Consider the following 23,920-nt stretch of genomic DNA (forward strand, 5'->3'; position numbering starts at 1 on the left):
TATTCTCGTAAAATTAATATACTTTTTACAAATATTAAAATACTTCACTCATGCATCCAATAGTAATTGAGTATCAGTTTATTTAGAAAATTTGCTTACAAGAAATTTTACTCTACTCAGTCTTTCATACATCTTTTTAACAGTTTTTCTTTTCATTAAATTTAAAATGTTATACACTAGTCTTACAAATTAATTTCCTTTTTCTAACTATTTCAAACCATTTTTTTTCTTTTACTATCACCATCTATCTCTAAATTCAATTTAGATGTTTCTTTCAAAGAAATTATCAATAATCAAAATAACTATTTTAGTTAAACATAACTTTTAACCAAAAAAAATTACATAATAATAATCCTAGAAAGTAACTATTCCTCTAAATTTAACCGTAAAGAAATAAACTTAGAAGAATTAAAAAAATAAATAAAACCTCCCGAACAAAAATTATCCAAATACCAAATATAACATTATTTTGAAAAAATCACATTTACCCCCATTAATTCAATAATATCCAATGCCAAATGTAACATAGAAAAAACCCCAGCATTATTCTCAAGTCTCAACGACTCATCCATCCATCACCAATCACAGCACGGTGACACCCCCGGCGGCGGCGGCGGCGGCAGCTGACAGCGACGACTGCAGCTGTAGCAGGTGGTGGTAGCAGTCTGCCGCCGTGGGCCTCTGCTCCGGGTTCTGCTCCATGCACCGACTCTGCAACTCCCTGAGCATCTTCGGCACCCCTCCCAACCCACACGTCCTTATCAAGTTCCCAACACCCCACACATCCACCTTCACCCCATGCAACCCTCTCTCCATCTCCGGCGCGTGCCCCTCACGCGCACCCACCACGCGCCACCCCTTCAGCTCCGGCGCCCCCGCCGCCTCATCGAAGCCACACACGAACCACTCCTCCTCCCTGTCCATCCTCCTCATCACCTTCTCCCACTTCAAATCCCTATGCATAAACGACAAGTCGTGCAGCGCCACAAGCGCCTTCGTCACGTACTTCAACGCCTCCACAAGCTCCTCCCAGTTCCCAGGTCTCACACGACACCCCCTCGGCTTAAACGACAACCCCAATTCCCTCTCCGAAACCCCAACAAGAACCTCCGCATGAGGAATCCTATGATCCAAAATCTCATAAACCTCCTTAACCGCCATCCATTTCCGTTTTTCCGAAAACACCCGCGTGCACGTGTTCGGCGTCACCTCCGTCACCACCCCATTACCGTAACAAACCCTCTCAAAATCACTGTAAGTAAACCCCTTGCAGTTACTTATATTACTCATACAACGCTTACTCAGCAACGGTAACAACAAGGCGATCCGGAAACACGGAACTAAAACTTTTAACCTTTCCGTTGGGGTGCTTAAATTAAGATCTAGTAAATCGGTGCGGTTGATTATTCCATCCTGCGACCTACTCATCGCGCAAAACGTCACCGTATTGGCGACTGCGTAGTAACCCAGTATGTAAGGTATATCCATGTAGGTCCATAGTAATTTAGCGACTAGAGTGGTTGATGGGTTGGGTTGCGAATCTTTTAACTGGTGCGTTTCTTCGCCTCTCCATAAGCAATAGTTGTTAACAAAACCTGTTACGTTGGGCCATTGATCTTGTAATTGTGAATTATTCGTGGATTCGGATTCGGATTGAGGTGGTGGTGACGTGGGTTTTCGGATTAGGGTGAGTTGTTCGGGGCAGAATTTTTGGATGATTCTGTTGATGCAATCGTCCCAGAGGGGGATGAAGGAGTCGCGGCTCGATGAAGTGGCAAGGGAGATGGTGGTGGGGCGGATGATGGGGCCCACAACGTCGTACATGATGTTTCTGCAGTCCAAGGGTTCGGGTGTTGTCGTGAAGAAGAGTTCCTTCCCTTGGGGGAGATCCTCGTACATGTCTCTTCGGAGAGGGAATCGTAGGTCTTCGGGTGGGGGTTCTTTTAAGTGGCGCTTTAGCTCCAAGAGGCTTGGGAGGGTTTGCGGGGATGCACGTAAGAGGCATTCCATGTAGTAATCCGTTGGGTCTCGGAAATTCAATGTACCAATGCCTGCATCAATAATTCTCCCATGTTTAGCACAACAATAATACAGGATTACATTATAAGTACTAGCTAGCTACTTCAATATGTTTGGTGTTGCTTTTATTTAATTAAAATTTTAAATTATCAACTAGATTATCAATGAATCAATTAAGTTAATAAAAGTCCGTCATTAGTGTAAAATTATACTCCACATTTGGTGAAAAACAATAATTAAGTTAGACAACTCATGTTTTGAAAGTATGTTTTTAAGTTTGACTTATCAATCTTCATTTGAAGCTTCTTAATTGTTGAATGTGTGAAGAACTGAGTGCAGAAACAAACAATCCAAATGCTAAATTATAAAACTCATCTAATTTGTAGCTTATCATTTATATAACAATTTTGTAATTTATCATTTATCATAAATATAACAACAAATTGTGATTAAAAAGGAAATGCATGCATTATTATTTATTCAATAATAATAGATCAACAAGGAGAATTAAAAATAAAATAATTAAAATTTGAATGAGTACAATAAATATAGCCGAGCGAAAAAAAATAATGTAACTTTCTACATTTTATATTAATCTTTTTAATAAACTTATGAAACAAATATTAAGTAAGAAGAAAGTTTATTTAATATCTTAAGAACGTAGAATATGTTCAATATTTTTTTAAATACTGATTGAAATGTTTGATTGATAATACTAAGTTAAATACTGAAATGTTTTTGCCAAGTTCAACACATCGATATACTAGCTCATATAAAAGAACGAGGGCAGTGACCACTGTCACAAAGAGCACTCACATCTTATGGGAAGTGCTTTGGAGGGAAGTTGGACTCTTTCAGCAAAACCTGGGAAAGAGAGACAATGATACACTGAGATAGAATCCTAGAACATGTAAAACAAGGCAACATAGTTTAAGGAAACAGGTAGGTTTGGTTTGGCATGCACCAGCAGAAGAAGAAGAATCTGAGGCGGGAGAAGACTTTCTTCTGCCAAATACTTTGACTTGCTGACCCGAAACGAATCTGTCCACAGAGAAACCCTTCAGTGGACCATCTTCGAAATATTCCATGGGGCATGGCACCATGGCATCATCAAAACAAGTGAGCTCATCTGCGTTCAGAAGGCTTGAAGATTGAAGCTTCACTCTCCCTCTATGAACTTCACCTTCTTCTGCCCACAAAGTCACTGATTCCTCCCATGTCATTCTTATCTTCCCAATTCTTCGGAGTTCTTTGGATGATGATGAAGAACCCGAAACGTCTAAGAGAGAGTCTAACCCTAATAAACCCCCTCTTGAGCCATGAAAGAAAGGTTCACCCCCACTTGCTAAAGTCAATTGCTTTGTCCTCGCTGCAACAATGACAAATAATTACACGTTTAAAATTTAAACATAAAAAAAAAAGTTTGGGATTTGAGTACGTTTTCATTTCTCACTTTCTAATGCATTATTCTTCCCTAGAAGGATGAGAATCAGTGGTTATAGTAACAGTGGTTATAGTTATAACGGTCAGAGAATCCCAGTAAATTATACTGCTCCTTTGAACCCTTCTTCATGAATGTATCAAAACTATTGTGCATTCCATTAAAAGGAAAGTGAAAAAATTAAAAGAAGATATTAAAAACAGAAACTTCACTGTGTCTGGAATTACGTTAGCCAAGTGCATTGAAGATTAGGTAACATGAAGGGAAAGTGAGAAAGTTGGGGAGTTCAACAAAAAGTAAGATCGTATCATATGTTTTCCCATTTTCATGCTTCAACAACAAACCTGAAAGAGGGGTTTCATCATCTTTGAAAGGTCGAGGAGGTGGTGGAAGAGCTCTTGTAGAAGCAAGAGCTGTTCTAGCTTCATCTCTTGACACAAAAGTGGAAACAGCTCTGCCATGAGAGGATCTCATTCTGGACCCCATGAACTGTGCAAGCTCGTCAAAAACATCTTCATCAAAAGAAGCTGGAAGTCTATGCAACTTTCTCTCATAAGGTGAAAGCCTGAAATAACTCTTCCCAATTTGTTCTCTTTCACCCCCTCTTTCCCATTCGTACACTTTCCGAAACTCTCCCAACATGTTATCCCATTTAGTACCTGCAGTTTTAGCATCCCTATTCACCCCATGTCTCTTTAGAAACTCAGCCACTTCTTTATCTTTATCAGCCCTAGTTTTCCCTCTTGTGATTCCCAATTCAGCTTGTTGTTGTTGTTCTGCTCTTGAAGAAGAATCAGATCCACCACCACCACCTTGGTATTGTTCCTTCCAAGCTCTTGCAAGCCACAGCATCTCGTTGGGCTTCCAAACTGGGCTCACGTATTTCCCTTTTCTGAGTTGCTGGTGAACTTGCTCTCCCTCTTGATTGGTCCCTTCTCCTGAGAGTAATGGGAGAGAGTGTGTTGGAGATGAGGAAGTGTCTGATGAAGAAGCTGTTTGTGTTTGGGGTTGTTGTTGTAGTGGATTTGATGAAGTGTGTGTGGTGGGTGAAGGGCTTGATTCTGAGGTGGGAAACATGGCCATTTGGGACTGTTGTTGTTGTGCAGGAGGGGAAGGTAGAAGCTGCTTCCATTGTCCACTGTATCTGGGTCTCTTTGGGTTCAGTGTCTCAAACTGAGGCTCAAAGGGTGAGCAACTTGCACCACTTGAAACATATAAAGGACTTGGAATGAAAGGGGGTGCTCCAGTTGCAACCACAACTGGTGACAGTTGTTGTTGATGGTGGTGGTGGATTGGCCTAATAACTTCTGTGATGGGTTCCTCATGTGAGGCTTTGGGAGAAGATGAAATTTGCTGTGCTTGTTGTTGTTGCTGTTGATGGTGGTGGTGAGATTGAGGTTGCTTCGGTTGAGGTTGTTGCAGTTGTTGTTTCTTGGTTGTGCCTCCCTTGTCGCCCATTATGGAGTAATGGGCCCTATTCAAAGAAGGGTTTTTGATGAGAGAATGAGACAGACACAAGGAAGGGAAGTTAGGAACCGGAACAAGTGTAGTAGTAGTAATAGTGGTAACAACTAACAAGGAGGTAAGGTAAGCTATGTTTGCATCGGAGTTGAACTAGGTAGTGTTGTTTGTTGTTGGGCTTAGAGGTTTTAAATTAATTGGGGGGTGTTTGTTTTTTCTATTTGTTGGGGTTGTGGCTCAAAAGGGTTTTGAATGCGCTTGTTGGCTTGATAGATGGATGATGGGCTCAAAAGGGTTTTGAATGCGCTTGTTGGCTTGATAGATGGATGATGGCACTTCTGCCATAATCTTCAAAAGGGTAAGTCACAAAGTAGAGAGAATCGCAGCAAGCAAAAGCAAACATCCGAAACGATGAAAAGTAGCAACAGAAAGGAGAAAAAACTAAAAAGTCAAGAGAGTGTGTTGGAACTGCCGTGAATGAGACGGTTCGCTTTGTGTTTTTTCTTTTATTATTTATTATTATAATTTTTATTAACCCTTTGATAATTTCAATTAAGTGAAGTGTAATTTTTTTGATGTGTCATTCTTGTCAAGTTGGAGAGATAAAGAGAGAGGGGTGCAGTGTAGTGTAAGTGCATGATTAGAGAGGGGGTGTCATGATTGTACCACTTCTGAAAAACGCGGCTCTAAGAATTTTTTGTTTTTCTTTTTTTGTTTCCTTTTGGACTCTTACATTTATTTGCTGTTTTGGGGGTGGAGTTATTAGTTAAGTAACTTCATTAGTGAATGTGTTTGTTTGTTATGTTTTGTGATGTTTGAGAAGTGAGAAAAAGTTTGAGAGAGAGAAGCATGTTCCAGCGCAGAGCGAGGGCGTGGAGACTGAGAGTGTGTGAGTGAGGTTTTTTGGAAAGATGGGATTAATTAGTGAGGGTTGTTTGTTTTCGGGGTTTGAGAGTGAGATGGAGACTTCACGAATCGATGGCTCTGCCCCAATGAGAGACTTTGCTTATGACAATTTTGGCTCTGTCCTATTTTTCTTCCATTTTTTTTCTTTCTTTAAATAAATTTTTTCTCTTCTTTTTTTCGTTGGCCTTGGCAAGTCCTTGCCTTCCCACCTGTCTCACTTCTATTTTTAGGCCTTTCTTTATTTTCAAGCAAGTACTGCTGCCTTGCTACTTTTTGGGTATCATTTTGGGCTTTTGCTTGTTCAAATAAACGCTCCTAATGAAATGACCGAAAAAAAAACAATGACAGGAAGACATCGATTGAATAACTAAGCACAAACCTAGCTCGCCACCCTACTAGAAATTCTGAATTTAGATGAATTTATATGAATTTGTGGACATTTTATGGAATATACAAAAAAGGATTTTGTGGAGATTCATCACCATTTCTTTCGATTTTATACATCACACAAAAATGGAGTTTGGCTTCAACAATTTCAATTTTGAAAGAAGTCAATTGTCCTAGTATTAATTGTGTGGGTGTTTGAGTACGGAATTATAGGTTCAAACCCCACTTATTAGCACACTTTGTCAATTTCTAACTTCAACTATTGCACGGGCATGTCCTTTTTTACACCTCACTTCTACTACAAATTTTAGTGGTCAAATATCTTCCAAGAATGCGTTTTGATATATTCATATGCATTTTTTTTTCTTATATTCTTATTTGAAGTTAGAAATTGCGAGGTATTGCGAGAAAAGATATATTCAACTATAGCTCTCTCTCTCTCTCTCTCTATCTCTCCAACTTGACAAGAATGACATAAAAAAATTACACTTCACTTAATTGAAATTATCAAAGGGTTAAGAAACAGTTGGAGTATTATATATTTTTCATTACCCCTTTTTTCTATTTCTTTACTCATTCCACACATTTAATATTTACGAGGTATTTCAATAAAATAAACTGTTTATGTACATTTATAAATAAAAAATCTTTATTAAAATAAAATTTAAGTTGAGAGCTGAGACTTGGAAGTATGGAAATAGTACTTTTTAAAAACTTATATTTGGGTTGTATTGAATTAGGATTTTAAAAAAATATTTTGATATAAAAAAATCTTGTGAATTTTAAAAAAATTTGTAAGAATATAATGACTTTTAATTTTTTTTAAAGTCTTTCATAATTAAAATTTTGTAGTTCAGATTTTAATAAATTTACAAAATATCAATTCATAAGATTTGAAGGTAAATTATGAATTTTTAAGATTTTAAAGAGTTTCGTAATTTCTTTTAAAACATTCAAAATTATTAATAAAGATTTATGAATTTTGTACACATAACAATTTAAATAAAACTCATCTTATACCAAGGACCCTAAATCTATTACATAACAAATCAATTTTTCCTAACATATTTACAAGCACAATAGATTCATTTTTCTTCAAACATCAATCATGTTTATTATATAAAAACTATATATCACAATGTTTGTCACTAGTATAAATACTTATAGTTATTTTCCTTTCAGATCATATTTATATATTTATTCACTTATACATAAATTAACTTCTCACATTCATTAAAACGATATATTTTTCGTATCCATATATATTCATGTTCATTTATATGTGTAAGCATGTTGTCAAGATGTCTTTCAAATTCAAAGAATTAAAAAAATCTCTCATATCACACAATCCAAGGCATTTTGACCATTGGTTGAAAAAGTAAAAGATATTATAAATATCTACCGCTTTTAACAAAGAGATAGGAAATTATGTGTGACCAGAAAAGAAAAACATGTTAATCTTAAAAAAAAAAGTCTTCTAAAATCTCAACTGTTTGGATGAGGTTATTTAATGTATATTTTCTTGTAAAAAATCTCATAAAATTCATTAAAATTTATCTTAAGAAAAGATCCATCAAAATTTATATACCTTTAAATATTAGAACATTTTTTTAAGTTGTAAAAAATCTTAGTTAAATACCAACATACTTTATTAAAAATGTTAATATTTTTAATTAAATATCATAAAATTTGTTTTTATTATTTAAAAATCTTCACTGAATATCTCAAAAAATTTTAACTTATTTTTAAATCCTAATTGAATATCCTTCTAAACAACGCTTAAATCTACTATATTACTTGTCAAATATATCAATAAACACACACACACGAAAGCGCTCATATTCAACATTACCTCCTTTCTAAAAATAGATACAAATTTAGACTAAATTTTTTATTACTTAATAATGCATTAGTAATAATAAATTACATTACAAATTCTTATTTATCTCAACTATAGTACCTATTATACCCGGGGTATAATTGGGAAAAATAATTATATTTGAAATTTTAAAACACCAATTGTTTTTGAATTATTAAAAAAACAAAACAAAAAAAACTAATGGACTGATCCCAAAACAAATAACAAGTTTCTTGATTACACTAAAATATCTAATACAAGAAGAAAGTTATATCAATTTCCCGTTAAAAAATTTGGTGTTGAGCATGCTTTAGAAAATAAAAAGGGTGTAAAATAAATACATTCAATATATTTCAAAAACATATGCTTAAAACAAATTTAGCATCATAAGTTCAATAGACGTTAATAAAATTCCCTTGCTTATCGAGTACCTACGAGTGTTACTACCCTAATACTCACGCTTGTCTTGTTTATAAATGGCTAAAACAGAATTTTGCTACTTTGCCCGCAGGTGTCAAATTAAAAACCCATGCCCAAGTCATAGTGAGTTGAGTTTTACCTGCTAGGCTGCCTATATCCCAAGGGTAATTTCTTTCTTTTCTTGTCATTCCAAGAGGTGAAACTTTATCTTTCCCCACTTAACAGAATCCTCAAAAAAAAAGTTATAGTTTTTTTTATTATATCATATGGTGTGAAAAGTATTAAATTTATTTAAATTATTAAATAACTTTCTATATTTTTGCTGCAACTTTCTTTTTTTTCAAGTTTTATCTTCTTTTTACTTTTCCTTTTTTGTGAGGTTTATTTCTTAAACGAAATAGTGGTGGCAAATTGACCTTGCAAAAGCTACAGAATTTCATTTCCCCTCGGCAGCAAAAATCGCAGATGAGGGGTTTGTTGCATTTGATAGCAGTTGAAAAATGTGTTTATATATGATCATGTGTAATATATGTATTTCCCCTAGCTGCCACATGATTGCAACGGAATTTCTCCTTAGGGCTCTTTGTGATTGATTTTATCGTGTAATTACTTTGAGATATAGCACAATGATTTAGACTTGTCTGTCTCTTTCCAAGATTTTTAATAATAATAAGTAAGAATAAGAACAAGTGCTTGTCACTTTTTTTGTTAATTTGTCATTTTCTCTTCAGGTGTTTCATATTTTGGTTACTTTAGTGTTTTACTAATACAAATACAATTTGTGATCTACATGTTAACCTTGGCAATATTTTTTTTTTTTTTTGAGACAAGTGATTTACGAATCTATTATGACTCATGAAATGGATTTAGTGCAGGTAAGCATGTATTTTAGAGGATAAAATATAATAATAATTGTTATTATTAGTAAACAAATTAATGATTAAGATAGATAAATTAATTTTTTTATTTTATATGTATGTGTGAGAGAGATTTTATCATAGTTCTTAATTGTTAATTTTCTAATTAATAATTACGAGTATGCTATATTTTCTAAAGTATACTTGGACTAGCAAGATCCACTAATGAGATAGATATATGATGCATTCTACGGTACCCTGTCCTATTTTTATAAATTTGATTTGCTGAGTTAAAAAAAACTAATGAGATAGATATCAAAATGAGACGAGTCACAATCAGGTTTGATCCTCCATTCTATTTTATTAAAGACGAGACAAGTTTAGTAAAAATAGTAATGAAATAATTTAAATTTAATATAATTTTTTAAATTTTTTTCTATATATATATATATATATATATATATTGAAAATAAGTTATCTATTAACTAAATTTTAATTCAAATAATATATAAAATTCAATAATTAACAAAAATCTTAAAAATAAAAATTAAACTATATTTTCAATTTATTTAATTTATATTATAATTCAAATTATTTAACTACAAAGATAATTAACTTTATATTTTTTAACAATTATAAGAAAAATCGATTGGATACACATGTAAATTAAGCAAAGCAAATATTTAGTTTATTGAATACACATGCAAATTCATTTTTTTATAATAATAAAAATAAAAATTCAATATATTTAAAACTTAATTTTGGTTAACCCTTTAATATTTAACTACACAACTTTAATAATGGTTTTGTTAACGTGCGCAACACTGCACACAAGAGTAATTAATTACTTATGTTTAATTTACCTAAATATTTAGTTTGTAGGTTAAAGGGTGTGGGAGTAATATTTGCGCTCACAAAATAATTTTTTATTTATATACATTTGATAAAAAAAAAAAGTTTTTTCTCATAAAAAATAAGTGGTTTCCCATAAGACAACTTTTTTAATTGAACCCAGAAAGTTATAAAAAAATAAAAATGAAAATAAATTGATATTGATTTTATCATTGTTCTAATTTTTTAGTGTTTCACTCCTCAAATATTAAACCCCAAACAGTAAGTTAATGACACAAACACACACCATAATCCATTTGTAATTTATAAAATCTTAAATGATTGAGTTTTTTTTTATCATATGTGTTGAGAGTTTCATATTGGATGTTTAACAAACTTGATGAGTGCTTATATAACTGGATAGATCATCTTCTTATAAATTGGTTTTTAAGAGACCTTTCAGATGTCTTTGCTGCACTATAAAATTTAATAATATGTTTATATATTTGTAAAAGTTTAAAATATTTTTCTTTTATAAAAATAATATATTCTATTTTCTTATCCCACTAAACAAATTTTCTGAATCTACTCATGTCCTCACACTAGTAAATTTTTAGAACCCAAACTCATCTATACTTTTATTTTTCAAAAAACACTCGTGACAATAAACTTTTGTTCATTTAATGGCTGCACTACTTCTTTGTATTGCCATACTCTTTTGATTCAAGACTTGCACTGCACCCAAACAGATGAACAAGCATATTGTCGTTTATAAATTTACACAAACAAAGGCACATAGTTAGGAGACAATACCCACTTTTTCTTTTTCTTTTTGTCATAGTTTCTGAGTAAAAAGGAATAAAAATTAGAAGAGTTGAAGAATTAAAACCCAGCAGCATCAAAACAACTTCATGATTGTTGGCAGTACAATATATACTAGGTAGGAGCTTTCTACGGATTTCTCTACTGAATTATTGCATCTATACGACTCATTAAGTTATAGCCGAGGAGGCTAACACTAGCAAATAAGGATGCAGCACATGTGAAAGTTGAAATATATGCTATTAACTATATTGTGCATTATTATTTTAATTAACATTGTTGGTGCCATAATTGCCATTTCTCTTTCTCAATTCAAAATTAAAGCCAATAGAAAAGGAAGTTAATTGGGTCTAAATTACCAACCATTGGCAGGCCGGCGCAGAGCTAATGCATAATTAGAACACCAAAACCATTGCAAAAAAAAATAAAAAAAAATCACAATTGGCCCTTCATCACTCACCACCACCTACGAATCTCTCTCTTTCTGCTTGTATCAGTTGTATGTGTAGGGGCCCTAGTTATGAAGAAGTATTTGTCATGTACTTCACAGACAATGGGTTATGGGTTATTTCAGTGACATTAAACCCATTGGAGAGGAGTAAGGCATGAACTCAAAAGTGAAATATGTATTCACTAATTAGTCAATTACTGTTCTTGGATCCTGAATTTTGCCCCTGCCTGCCTTTGAACTGCAAAAGCTTAAATACGAGAGCCTCGCCAGAGGCTATAGACACCTTTTTCCACCATTAATCAATAATCATTACTTTTGTGAATATTTTTATATGTACCATCTGTTTCTTATTACATGCATGTTTATTTAATTCATGAGTGTTTTGATTTTTCTCAAAATATTTGTTATTTGGCATAATGTACTTTCTGCTCCTAAAGTTTGATAACGTTACAAATTTTGTTTTCATTTTGTTTTTGAATTTTTCCTCTCAATTTACAAAATATCGTGAATTTTGTTACAGGTAATGAAAAATCATCACAAAATTATATTAATTGTGATTGTTTAAAAGAAAAATTGTCATAAAATATCCTAATTGTGGCTTTTTTTTTCTACTTAAAAGGACAAAATTCAGGATATTTGGTAAATTGAAAGACAATATTGGTGAAAAAAAATTGAGACTAAATTCGTGACATTATGAAATTTTTGGAACAAGACTTGTTATTTTAAAAAATGGATTTCAGTGTTCTTTAGGGAGCGTAATATAATTAGCTTCTAAAATAATTGTTTCTTTTTAATTTCTCAATTGAGAAAATGTTTCATGTGTAGTCTCTACTTCTAAAATCAATTAAGAGTGTAATCCAACCATACTTTACTTCTTTTATTATCAAAGTGATTTGATTAGGATCAGAATAACTTGTTGCTCCTAATTATAGGATTGATCATAAAGGAAGGGAAACCAGTATAAAATATAATAGTATACATCTTTGATGGACAAGCTAGATTCTCGAAGGCTAGCCCACAAGTATATATACATTAATCATTAATTTGCATGGTTGAGTGCTTCTTCCACCCAATTTACTAGCTAGAAACCCTTTACGTATATTTTTTAGATTACAGAGCTTCATGGTTTCTTTAGCTATCAGATGGGTTAATGTTTACTAAATAGGAAATGTATTAGGATGACAATGACGATGGGAAGACAAAAAAAATATTTGATTAGTTTAATTTACATATTTGTATCAGAAACAAATATTTATGGATAAATCACTTGGCACTTTGTACTGTACATGTAATTAGAAAATATTTTGTTGTGTATTATGATTGCATTACTTTGCTCTCAGTATTAATAAAAGGTGTACTTCTATTTTAATATCAATTGCATTGAAATTTGCATTTACTAATTATGTTTAAGATCGCAAAAATAAAAATAAAAATAAAAATAAAATGGTGAATTAAAATACTTTGAAAGTTAGAGAAGGAAATAGTGATAAAATATTTCAATTGAAGTTGTTAAAATTAGAGATGAAAACATGTTTTGTCATTATTTAGAGATGAAATTTGAATATACAAATAGTGTTGGTACAAGAGTATTACAAAATAACAATTGAAACAGAACACCCCTCACATAAATCCATACAAAATAGGATGCATTAGGTCCAACTTCATTACCCCCACCATAAAAAGACCCAAGTAAATGTTCTTTAGTCTTGACAGAACCATAAAATCGACCACTTCAAACTACAGACACTATAACCAGAGAGTTAGGTATTACAAGATAAAATCACTTCCATGTGAACTAAAATTGCTTGACCAATAATTCTACGCTCATGTGTCAATGATATATGAAAGACATTGCTGCTGCACCGGTTGATTCATCATCATTAATCCAATTGAATAAGGAAATGATACATATATATGAAATGTGGCTGGACCCCTTATTATGATAGGCAAAATTATTTTTAATGGATTAACAGCAGAGGATGACTAAAGTGAATCAGGTGCACATTTCCGTTTTTCTGTGTTGCTGGTTGTGTTCTGTATAGAAGGCTACCTCTGGTTTTAAACTCTGGTCTCGTGCACACACTCTTCTATAGTATGTTTTAGTTCTTATCATTATTTTTGTAAATCTTTTATTTGTAGGTTGAGGATGCCTCACATTAGTCTAACACAAATGGCCAAATTTGGTTCGACAGTTTTTCTTAATTAGATTAGGGGAATACATGCCCCTTTGCAAAGTCAAGGAAGACCACCAACTTTACTGAGAATTTAGTGGTATTTACATATCGTTTACCGAATTAGAAATATCATAGTCGAACTCAATTCATAGTTTTTATGATCAGAAGACTCAACCAAATGTGTCAACTCTTATTAATAGGACAGTTTGTTTTAGGTATTTAAATTAACACATTGTATCTTTTGCAAACGTTAGTTTCTACTTCTCTTAATCAAGTTGGTCACTCTCAAATCTCAATTCTTTCATTGATTCGTGACTTCTATCTAGCTGCTGTTAGTACAGTTCAACCATATCAATTAAGTTGTCTTTTCTTTTTTTATTCAAGTTTGGTTAACTCGGGTTGTGTCTAGTTTTATGATATTATGATTCGAAGATGTGTTATTTGTGGTGAGAACTCTGTTTAACTAGTTTTGATTCTCGTACACATTTTGGCAAGTTGTAGAGGGTGGTCCTTGTTATAATGAGGTTAACTCGTGGCCTTTTTCATTATACCATTGAAAGATGGAACTTCAATACGAGACCTACAGTGAGGTTCATGAGAAGGGTAATAGTAGTAATAATCAAATTAAAGCTGAGGGCCCTCCACTCAATGGTAATTAACATTCTTGCATGTTCTTTTTAGTCTTCTCTGCTTCCCCTTTCTATTATGATCAGCTTGTTTTGATTTTCTGGAGTTTGAATACCAAAAATAATGGACATCAAGACAACATACAGATTAGAAACTTTGGTTTGTGATCAATAATAGACAAACATTCCAAAGAATATAGTTAGTGGAAAAGTGATGGATAAGTCCAAAAAGGAATTTAACTAATCACGATATGAAAAATGATACAAAATGCAAAAGCAAATAGTATCTTTTATTATGCTAAAAATTTCAAGGTGCCAAACAATCAAGCTAACGCGGGACAAGTTAGAAATAAAATAAGAAGGCACCGGTGAAGTAAAAGAAAAAAAACTGATATGCTGGTATATAAGACATTTTCACCGTGAAAGAAGAAAAAATACTGATTAAATTGTTTGAGAGGTTCTAAAACATAGCTAATACACTTGATGCCCTTAGAAAGGTGTACACAGATAGAGATTTAGTAAGGAGAATCTTAAGAAGCTTCATGAAAACATTAAAATTAAAGGTGGCTTCAATCCAAAAAGGATAGGTACTTAACTCCATCTCCTTTTTTGATTTGAGAGGTAATCTTTATATAAGTCAACTTTTGTTTTAGTGCAGGGTGAAAAATCAATAACGAAAAGATTCACTCTCAAAGCAACATCAACATCGTACCAAAAGGAAGATAATGAAGGAGTACAAATGAGTAAAGATGAAGAGATAGTTCAAATCAAAAGACTCTACAAACTTCACAAGAAAAAAAAGTTGGTTCGAATGAGATGCAATAGAATGGATTAGTTGCTACAAAGCCATTTGTTCACATACCAAGATAAAATTTAAAAACAAGTTGAAAAAGAAAGAAAGTAATGGAAGCATACACAACTCTGGTGATATAATGAATAAGAAGATTCTTGTGTACAATAGTGACAATGAAATTTGATCTTAAGACCTCATGTAAACTATCTAAACTCGCCACTAAATTGACTTAGTGGATATGATCATACAAACAATATGAGGCGGTTAATAGGGTGAAGATGATGTAAATGACTCTGATAAGTTCTTATGCTTCATGGATATCCAAGTTCTTATTTTACAGATGAATTCACCTTACAGAAGTACGTCCCCCCCGTCTCCCACACAGTTCGTGTCTAATATCCTAGTGTGTTTGGTAACATTGACTTACACTCATATTTGATCCTTGGAGTAATAAATAATTGTATTTCGTATTGTTTTGAACGCGATTTTACAATAAATGTGGATCCTCCACGTGTTATCAAATATCACTGAGTGCATGAATTAACTCGTACACTAAGTAATCAAAGAAAGAATTTCATCACTCATGATACTCTTATCCGACTTAAACATAATTACCTACACTGAAAGGTATACATACCTGTAGTTTATACCATAAAAACACCCACTCCATATTGTTTTATAGTGATTGATAACAGGGTAATCAGATTCGTTATTGCTAAAATGTAGTATCAACCTTCACAAGTTGAGCAATGAAAAGATACTAGTATGCATCAATTTTCAGATCAGAATCACACACCATATGTGAAGTTAGTCCTGTACATATATAAGATCGTAATAGCTAGTGAAGACCGAATTTGATTTATTAAACCAACTTTATATCGAAAAAGACTTGCTATACTTCAAACAAGGACCACATCTAAGAAAAATTCCGGTTCAGTAAAAGAGCTATAGGTATAGAATGTCCACAAGCCAAAGTTGACCCGATGAAAGTTGATGGTAGGTAAAAGATGAGAGTGTCCATTCCTGAAAGGCTGGACATTCATGATGTGTTTGTTCCTTTTATCGTACAATCTTTACAAAGATTTTGCACAGTGTATTGTAGTTATATATGTAGTCATGAGCCACTCTAGCTTTGCTCATTCACATATATAGCTGGCGTTCCTAATGATAAGCTCTATGTTGAGAGAGACATCATATATAGGATGCATGTCGTGCATAAAATTAAGAAATGTAGCTAAGCTTAATGCAACGGAGTTACAGGTTACACCCGTTTATGTTTGAGATTATAATGTGCGGTGACTTTAATTCTCAATTATATGAAATTTAGCTATTACTTTATCTCAAAAAGTTTGGTAACTACAATGATTAGAGTCTTTGACTCTTGGGTAGGATTCCAAATATTTTTACAAGTTTTGACAATTTAGATCGATTATAAAATTAATTATCGATTTGAGATTTTATTACATTTAAAATTTCTCGTCCCTATCCAATGATTTATTTTGCCGGCATCAAACTTGTTTTATTTCTCATAAACTCATTTCAATTTAGATTGATAATGAATGTTGACAATTAAACTACACTTATTAGTTTGACTTATGTCCAAAGGTATTAACACATTTCATAAAATTAAAGCTTAAGATGAAAATTTTGTAAAATTATGATAACCTATGTACTACAAGTAGTAAGTTTCTATTTCAAGAAAAAAAATAGTAGGGACTTTTTTTTGTGAAATATTTAAGTCCTCTCTAACAAATTTTTGTGCAGCCAATATGAAACAAAATTTGTCAAGCATTAATTGGTTAATGCAAAATAATTAAAAAAAAAAAGAAAATGTGATTAATGGTCCATATCATGGCTGCAGAGAATACGATGTTGCAGAAACAACAAAGGATATATATAGTAGTCTTGTAAAAGATATACGTAGTTTTTGAAAGAAAGAAAAAGCCTGTGCAATATTTTTTAAAAGGAAAGAAAATAATTATCTTCATTTAAATCTTAAAAAAAGTAATTATTATTTTATGTAGTAAAAAAATAAAGAGGCAGGGTGATGGAGGAGGTATAATATAAATGCAATTGAGGCACTTTAAGCTAGCTAGCCCCGACAAGTTACATCAAATTCTGTTGCATGGACATGGTGTTATTGTAGTCACTGAATCAACATGAATTTCGGGTTTTGATCCATCCCTATTAGCATCCAGTAGTAGTAGCACTAGGAGCAGCAACTCGTGACTGCTATATCCCATCTCTCCCTTTCTAGTTTGCCATAAAGCTGCTGCAAACCGTGGAGCTGTATGCCATCTACATCATGCATGCTCAGACCCATGCACATTCATACAAGTAACATAAGTACAAATGTAAACTAAACAATCTCTGACCCAATACTCCACTTTTTCTTGTTTCTCTCCTTGAATTTCTAAAACCGTTAGCTATAGAAATCACAGAATGAAATGAATGGCATATGAGAATTCACAAACTCTCTCTCTCTCTCTCTTTACTCCTAAGACCTACCCTTCTTAGGCCGGCTGCTTCGTCTTCATCTACGCCCTCTCTCTGTGCCTACTCTTTGATAATGATAGTATATATGTACGCAGAGACAGAGACAGTCACGGAGAGATACTTTTCCCTTTATATATATATCATCATTTCTTATTTCTTATGTGTAATTGTTCCATTTTGAATAATCATTTTGATTCTTGTAAAATAGAGGAGTCTTTTAATTACTCATTTAAAGATTTTTATTTTTATGTTAGTTTTATAATATTTTAGTGTTTGTTGACAAATAGTAAATGATGAAGTAAAAACGACATTCAACTCATTAACTTTTAATATTATTAAGGAGTTTAACGTGATACTTATATATAATTTTTTTGAAAACTGTATTTTAATCCTTATATGTAAGAAAACAATGAGAAATATAAAAATATAATTTATTAAAAAAGTTATATGTGTTTACGATTTTGGTAACATGATAAATCAATGTATTACTAAAGTTGTTGTTATGGAAATTAATGATTCATCCCCATTTTTTTCATTTTATAAGCTTTTGGGAAAATAATAAAATAAAGATGATAAATATTTTATGGGAAGTAATATTTATTTTCTCAATAGCTTAGTAAGAAAAGAAATGAAGAGGATTTAAATCTTATTATTTTGTCATCTTAACACTATTATTTAATAGTAGAGATTAAAACCAATATTAGAGAAAATAATAAATATGCTAAATTAGAAGAAAAAAAATAAAAAAAATTCATTATGCAAATTCATTATTCTTTTGCCTAAATAAATTTATTAGTCAATTCCTTAATCCAAAGGATTAGCATAATGGTATAAGGTCCTGTTATGTTTACATAAGTGAGAATCATCTTTCTAGTGAGACTCCGTGTTTGATTCGCACCATGAGAAAAATTTTCTTGGGCCAATGGCAATCACGCATCGCGAGTGCTTTCTGATCTATCGAGTTGGAGGGCACCCATGATGTCTAACCTAGGATAAAAAAATGTCTATTCCTTCTTCTGATTTTTTAAATTGAAAAGTTTTTTTTTGTTACAATAATGACTATACAGACAATGGATATTAGGGTGACTCAATTTTCTAGTTAAACAATACTCATGTTATTTATAGATTTTATTTGATTAAGCATCATTGTATCACTCATATGTTGGGATTTGAGATGATAAAATTTTTGTTATTTTTAATTTAACTTCATTCTCTTAGTTTATATTGTTACAAGTTAAACATTATCTTGTCCTAAATTTGAGAGTGATAGTCACTTTGGTTTTTGATATTAAAAACTAATAAATCCAGTCCTTAATTTTACATTTTATTAGTGACTGCTATTCTTGTACTGTGAAAAAATTATTTAGACGACACATAATGTCACCTTAGATTAGGGGTAACTATCCAGATTAATGTGGCTCGTTTAAGGCTCGATCCGTGAAGTCTGTATTTCAAACAGGTTGGATAAGTTCGATCTGAGAAATAAATGATTTTTTTAAGGTTCATATTTGGCTTGCAAAAATATGCACATAAACGGACCGGCCTATGGACCCAAATATTAATTTGAAAAAAAGTATTTTCTAAAAAAGATATTTTTTAAATAAGTGAAAAATGTATAAAATTAAAATAAAAAAATTTGACTTCATTTTTTAGCTAAATTTATCACACTAAAATATACTAATATTTTAAACATAAGAAATTAACAATAAAAATCTAAATCAAAGATCAAAATCTTAACATAACAAATTAACAAAACTAGACATAGGCGAGGTCAACGGATAGTTCATGAATTCACAGATAAAACCCGCTAGATCCATGAGCTTAACAAGTTAGACTAAAAAATAATATTAAAATTTAAAAAAGGTCCATTATCTATCCGATCCACGGATTTAATGGATCGGTCTGTGAACTTGGATCTGGATACCTACTCCTAATTAAGCTAGTTCAAGTTTTAGCAGAAGACTTTGTCAAAGAAAGCCCTTTTTTAATGTATATTTGAGCTGGTGGGCCACTAAATTAAACTGATCTAGTTATGGGCCATTATCTCTGGCCCATTGCAAAAACTTAACCCCTACTTCTAGCAACCTTTCTATTGTCCTATTTTATTATTCACAAAACATTTTTCAACTCGAAGACTAATGAAGGTACTAGGGATCTCTTCAAGCATTATGTACTAGGCATCTATGGAGTTACAGTCTTAAGTTCAATGCACCCTATCCCTTATACAAAACACACAAGAATTTTTTTTTTCTTTCTCTCTCGTACCCCTTTCTCCAAATAAAATATTAAATAAATAAAAATGCTCAAGAAGATCCATTCCGGTAGAAATAAATGAGTTGTGGCCCCTAACGACATAAAAAAGGTCATCTATAGAACTGCGAATATAGACTTATAGCCCCAATAGCTCTATACTAGAAGACCTATTCGTATGATTTTACTGGTAGCTACATATATAGAACAACATCAAAAAGGTCATTACTGCCGTAAAGATACCTTAATTTTTCTGAAATATAAATAAACGTCAGTCTCATTTCACAAATAAACCAAAATAAAAAACAAACAAATTGATATCACTTTATACATATCACTAGTTATTTTTTAATTTGTCATCTTTGTCATTTCCTTCGTCTCCATTCTTGATACTTAAAGTTGGAATATTCTCTTCTCCCCAAGTGCTCCCTACACCATTCTTGAGCCAATCCACCACCTCTTTCATGCTAGGCCTCTTATCCGCACTACTATCGGTGCATCTAAGAGCTATGGTGGTAACATTTTTCAATTGCTCCAAATCAAATTTCCCCTTCAACTTTGGATCCGCAATGTTGTTGAAGAGACCTTTGTTGACATATGGAGTGACCCATTGAACAATGTCCCTTTTCACTCCTCCTGGGAATTTCTCAATTGGTTTCTTGGCACTAATAATCTCCAAAAGTAAAATTCCAAAGCTGTAAACATCACAGCTCTCAGAAACCTTCCCCCACATGGCGTATTCTGGTGCCAAATATCCTAGGGTGCCCTTAACTTTTGTGGTAAGATGGGTCACACCATCCGGTACCAGCTTTGCAAAACCAAAATCAGCAACCTTGGCTTGGAATTCAGGGTCTAGAAGAACATTGCTTGCCTTTATATCTCTGTGTATGATGTGAGGAGTTGATTCATGGTGCAGATACCTTGTCCAAAAGAAAAATAGATTGACAAAAGTTTAATAATTTAAATATTAATCTTAATGATGCAACCAAAAATGGAATATTTTTAGGGAGAAAATCAAATACAATTCTTTAGATATTTTTTGCACTGTTTAGAAGCAGTTGTTTTTGGTCTAGAAATAATGCTTAAACACAAGCCTATTGTTATTATAAAATAAAGAAGTCTCACATGGACTAAAAAAGAAAGGTTAGGTTCATACATAATTTGGAGCGCATTAGTACATAGAGCCTTAGACTTTTTGGACAAATGTGCAATTCTCAATCTAAAACTAAAAATACTAACTCACTTCAATGTTAGAAGACTTGAATTGGCCCATTCTCAAATCATCAACTAGCTACCGAACATGCACGATCAATCTTTGTGACATGCATGTACTCAAATTTTTCCGTCAAAAAAAAAAAAAAAAACTCAACTGTGTGTCCTATGGAGATTAAAATAGGCCATATATACCACCTAATAATTTTTTCTCAAACTCAGTTTTAAATTGTGGTCCATAAGGTATTTGTATTTGCCTGCCATTTTGCTAATCGTTATATATGCAACCATAACTACGGTTAAACCATAATTTTTTTTAAAAAAAACTAAGTAAACTGTTCAATGGATATTGTCATCTGATTTCTTACATATATCATGTGTTTTCATTGGGGAATTTTCAACCATAACATGAAACTATTAGGAAGTGAAAAGAATATGTGGATTTTTGAGGAAATTAAATATAGAGGGGAAGATACACTTACGCTAAACCTTCAGCAGCTCCAATTGCTATGCTCATTCTTCTAGGCCAATCTAGCTGACATTCCTTAGCAAGTGGACCATGCAAATGAGTTAACAAGCTATGGTTAGGCATGTAATCATACACAATCAACCTTTCATCTCCTCCTGCATAGAATCCCCTCAATCCCAACAAATTCTGGTGCCTCACTCTTCCTAACACTTCCACTTCCACTGCAAACTCCATCTCTGCCTTTGCAGTCATTGTCTTCAATCGCTTCACTGCAATCTGCAAATTCCATTTATTATACGCATGTGAATCTAACAAATTGTGCATGCAAAAAAAAATAAAAATGTGGCACATGCTTAAACTTTATGACAAATTAAAAATAAATTCAAATTGGGAACTATAAAAGATATATTGAATATATAATTGCCTGAACGCTTTTACTTGTTCGACCAAAATAAACACTTCCAAATCCACCCTCTCCAATCTTATTATCTTGATGAAAGTTGTTTGTTGCACGAAGCAACTCCTTCAAAGTGTACATTTCCCATGGATAGTCCCTACTGTTCTTCTTGTTGGAAACCCTAGTATAAGAGAATAAAAATTAAAACACAAACACAAGTATCACAAGGAAAAAAAATAAAATTAATAACGATAATTCACGATTTTGAGGGCATTGAAATTAAATTAAGCAGACATAAGTTTGATGAAAACCATACTGTATTTTGTTTAGACCTTCATCTTTGAGGAAACAACAGTATTGTTTCAAGTTCATTCTTTCAAAGGAAGAATCTGTAGAATCTTAGTTCACGTTGACAGAAGAAGAAAAAGTTGGAAGGGTTTGAGGGATTCAAGAAGAAAATAAAAAATATAGGATGAAATGCTGCAAGAAAGAAGCCAAAGTAAACCGGCAAATGCAATGAAGAAACAAAAAGGGGTTATGGTATCGACATAGGGGCTACCTTGGAAGTCAAGGTTAATATAATGGTGGAAACGCTAGCAAATTTTGTGTATATTATATGCCTTAAATTATGGCCTAGGCTTTTGTTTGCTAGCTTTCGTTAAGCTTCCTTTTTCATTGGAAATGTCACTCATTTTTTATATTACACTGATGAGATAAGCAAATAAATTAACTCCCTTGCGAGCTTTTATTTTAACAATAGATGACCAATTATTCTAAATTACATGTCGTTAGATAAATTGTGGACAATTAGAACTTGATTTGGATAATTTTAATCGATGGATGTGACGCTGTCACTGCCATCTCCACTTTTGATCAACGGCTAAAAATTGATTCATCGAGATGGATTCCATGTTGGGTGTAACTAAGTAATTTTTTTTGACAAAAATGTCTTAATCAAGCACTATTAGCTGTAGCCCGTTCATATTATGGAATTGAATAAGTAACCGTTAAGCTTAAAATTTTGTTTTGTTTTTCTTATTCTATTTTAAATATTATTCACACACACATATACTGTGTTATGTTATGTAAAGTAGTCAATAAAATTATATTATGTCTATATTATAATTGCCTAAAAAAAATTGTCTGTATTATAATTTCGCCACCGCATATTATATAAGGTGATAACTGAGATGAGAAAAAAGTGATCTGACAAAATATTAACAAAGTGTAATAATATATATATAAATGAGGATAAAATTATATCAATATAATTTTGCTTAATTATTATATTATTTAATAATTTTTAATTGGGTAATATTTTTTTAAAATTTATTTTTGGATTGAATGTTTCTTTTACATAGATTATATATATATATATATATATATATATATATATATATATATAATTTCATATTAATCCAAAATTATTTGATCATATATATAGAGAAGAGAGATCAAATTAGATTGGTATAACTTAATTATCTATATATTGTCAAAATTATTTCGGTCAAATTTTATCAAAATTGAATAATAATAAGAAGATAATCAAATGATCTATATTTTAGTATATTTTGAAATATTTATATTATATTGATTTTAATTTATACCAAAGAGATAACAAATGATTTTAGATTAATATGAAAATTTTCATATGTGATCTATGTCAAAGAACTTACAATCAACAATGTGTATTAGCAACCAACACCATAAATGTTGGGAAAAAAATCATTAAACTTCTTTATGCCAAGTTTAATGGAAGGATATTATAGTAATTTATGATTCAATTCAAAATAATCATTTATCTCCCCTCTTTCATCTCAACCAAATTAAATTTTTAGACATCTTCATTTTTTTTCTCTCATAAACATTAAATTAGACTATATATTTATTTAAAAAATAATAAGTATCACTGATTCAGATTTATTTAAAAAATAATAATATTTGTTCTATTTAAATGAATTTGAAAAATAACTTTTTTCTAAAACCAATTTATAATAAAAATTAATGATAAATTATGTTGTTTTTGTAATGTTAATGAAATAATTTATAA

General features: G+C 32.0%; 2 protein-coding genes across 2 annotated transcripts; both read right to left on the reverse strand.

Annotated features, from left to right (window-relative positions):
* Positions 1 to 379: 379 nt before the first annotated feature.
* On the reverse strand, positions 380 to 6,416 carry LOC100800179 (uncharacterized). The gene is made up of 4 exons (XM_003533194.5): positions 3,805 to 6,416; positions 2,984 to 3,388; positions 2,836 to 2,883; positions 380 to 2,051 (listed from the first exon to the last, which is right to left on the reverse strand). Exons 1-4 carry the CDS (start codon positions 4,916 to 4,918, stop codon positions 583 to 585), a joined length of 3,036 nt encoding a protein of 1,011 aa, XP_003533242.1. The 5' UTR covers positions 4,919 to 6,416; the 3' UTR covers positions 380 to 582.
* Positions 6,417 to 20,021: 13,605 nt separating this feature from the next.
* LOC100800710 (PTI1-like tyrosine-protein kinase At3g15890) lies at positions 20,022 to 22,538 on the reverse strand. Its single transcript, XM_026123926.2, has 4 exons — positions 22,187 to 22,538; positions 21,898 to 22,051; positions 21,487 to 21,749; positions 20,022 to 20,712 (listed from the first exon to the last, which is right to left on the reverse strand). The coding sequence occupies exons 1-4, from the start codon at positions 22,240 to 22,242 to the stop codon at positions 20,130 to 20,132; spliced, it is 1,056 nt and encodes a 351-aa protein (XP_025979711.2). The 5' UTR covers positions 22,243 to 22,538; the 3' UTR covers positions 20,022 to 20,129.
* Positions 22,539 to 23,920: the final 1,382 nt, after the last annotated feature.

This window comes from Glycine max, chromosome 9, assembly GCF_000004515.6.
Source record: "Glycine max cultivar Williams 82 chromosome 9, Glycine_max_v4.0, whole genome shotgun sequence".
Lineage (NCBI taxonomy): Eukaryota > Viridiplantae > Streptophyta > Magnoliopsida > Fabales > Fabaceae > Glycine > Glycine max.

Bases quoted from the DNA above. Each gene is read 5' to 3' on its own strand.
- LOC100800179 (XM_003533194.5), bottom strand. From the start codon at position 4,918: ATGGGCGACAAGGGAGGCACAACCAAGAAACAACAACTGCAACAACCT. The intron at 3,389-3,804 runs GTTTGTTGTTGA...TCATTGTTGCAG, and splicing joins TGATGAAACCCCTCTTTCAG to CGAGGACAAAGCAATTGACT. The intron at 2,052-2,835 runs GTGAGTGCTCTT...TTATTGATGCAG, and splicing joins CAAAGCACTTCCCATAAGAT to GCATTGGTACATTGAATTTC.
- LOC100800710 (XM_026123926.2), bottom strand. From the start codon at position 22,242: ATGAACTTGAAACAATACTGTTGTTTCCTCAAAGATGAAGGTCTAAAC. The intron at 21,750-21,897 runs GCAATTATATAT...TGGAATTTGCAG, and splicing joins GAACAAGTAAAAGCGTTCAG to ATTGCAGTGAAGCGATTGAA. The intron at 20,713-21,486 runs GTAAGTGTATCT...CTTTTGGACAAG, and splicing joins GGAGCTGCTGAAGGTTTAGC to GTATCTGCACCATGAATCAA.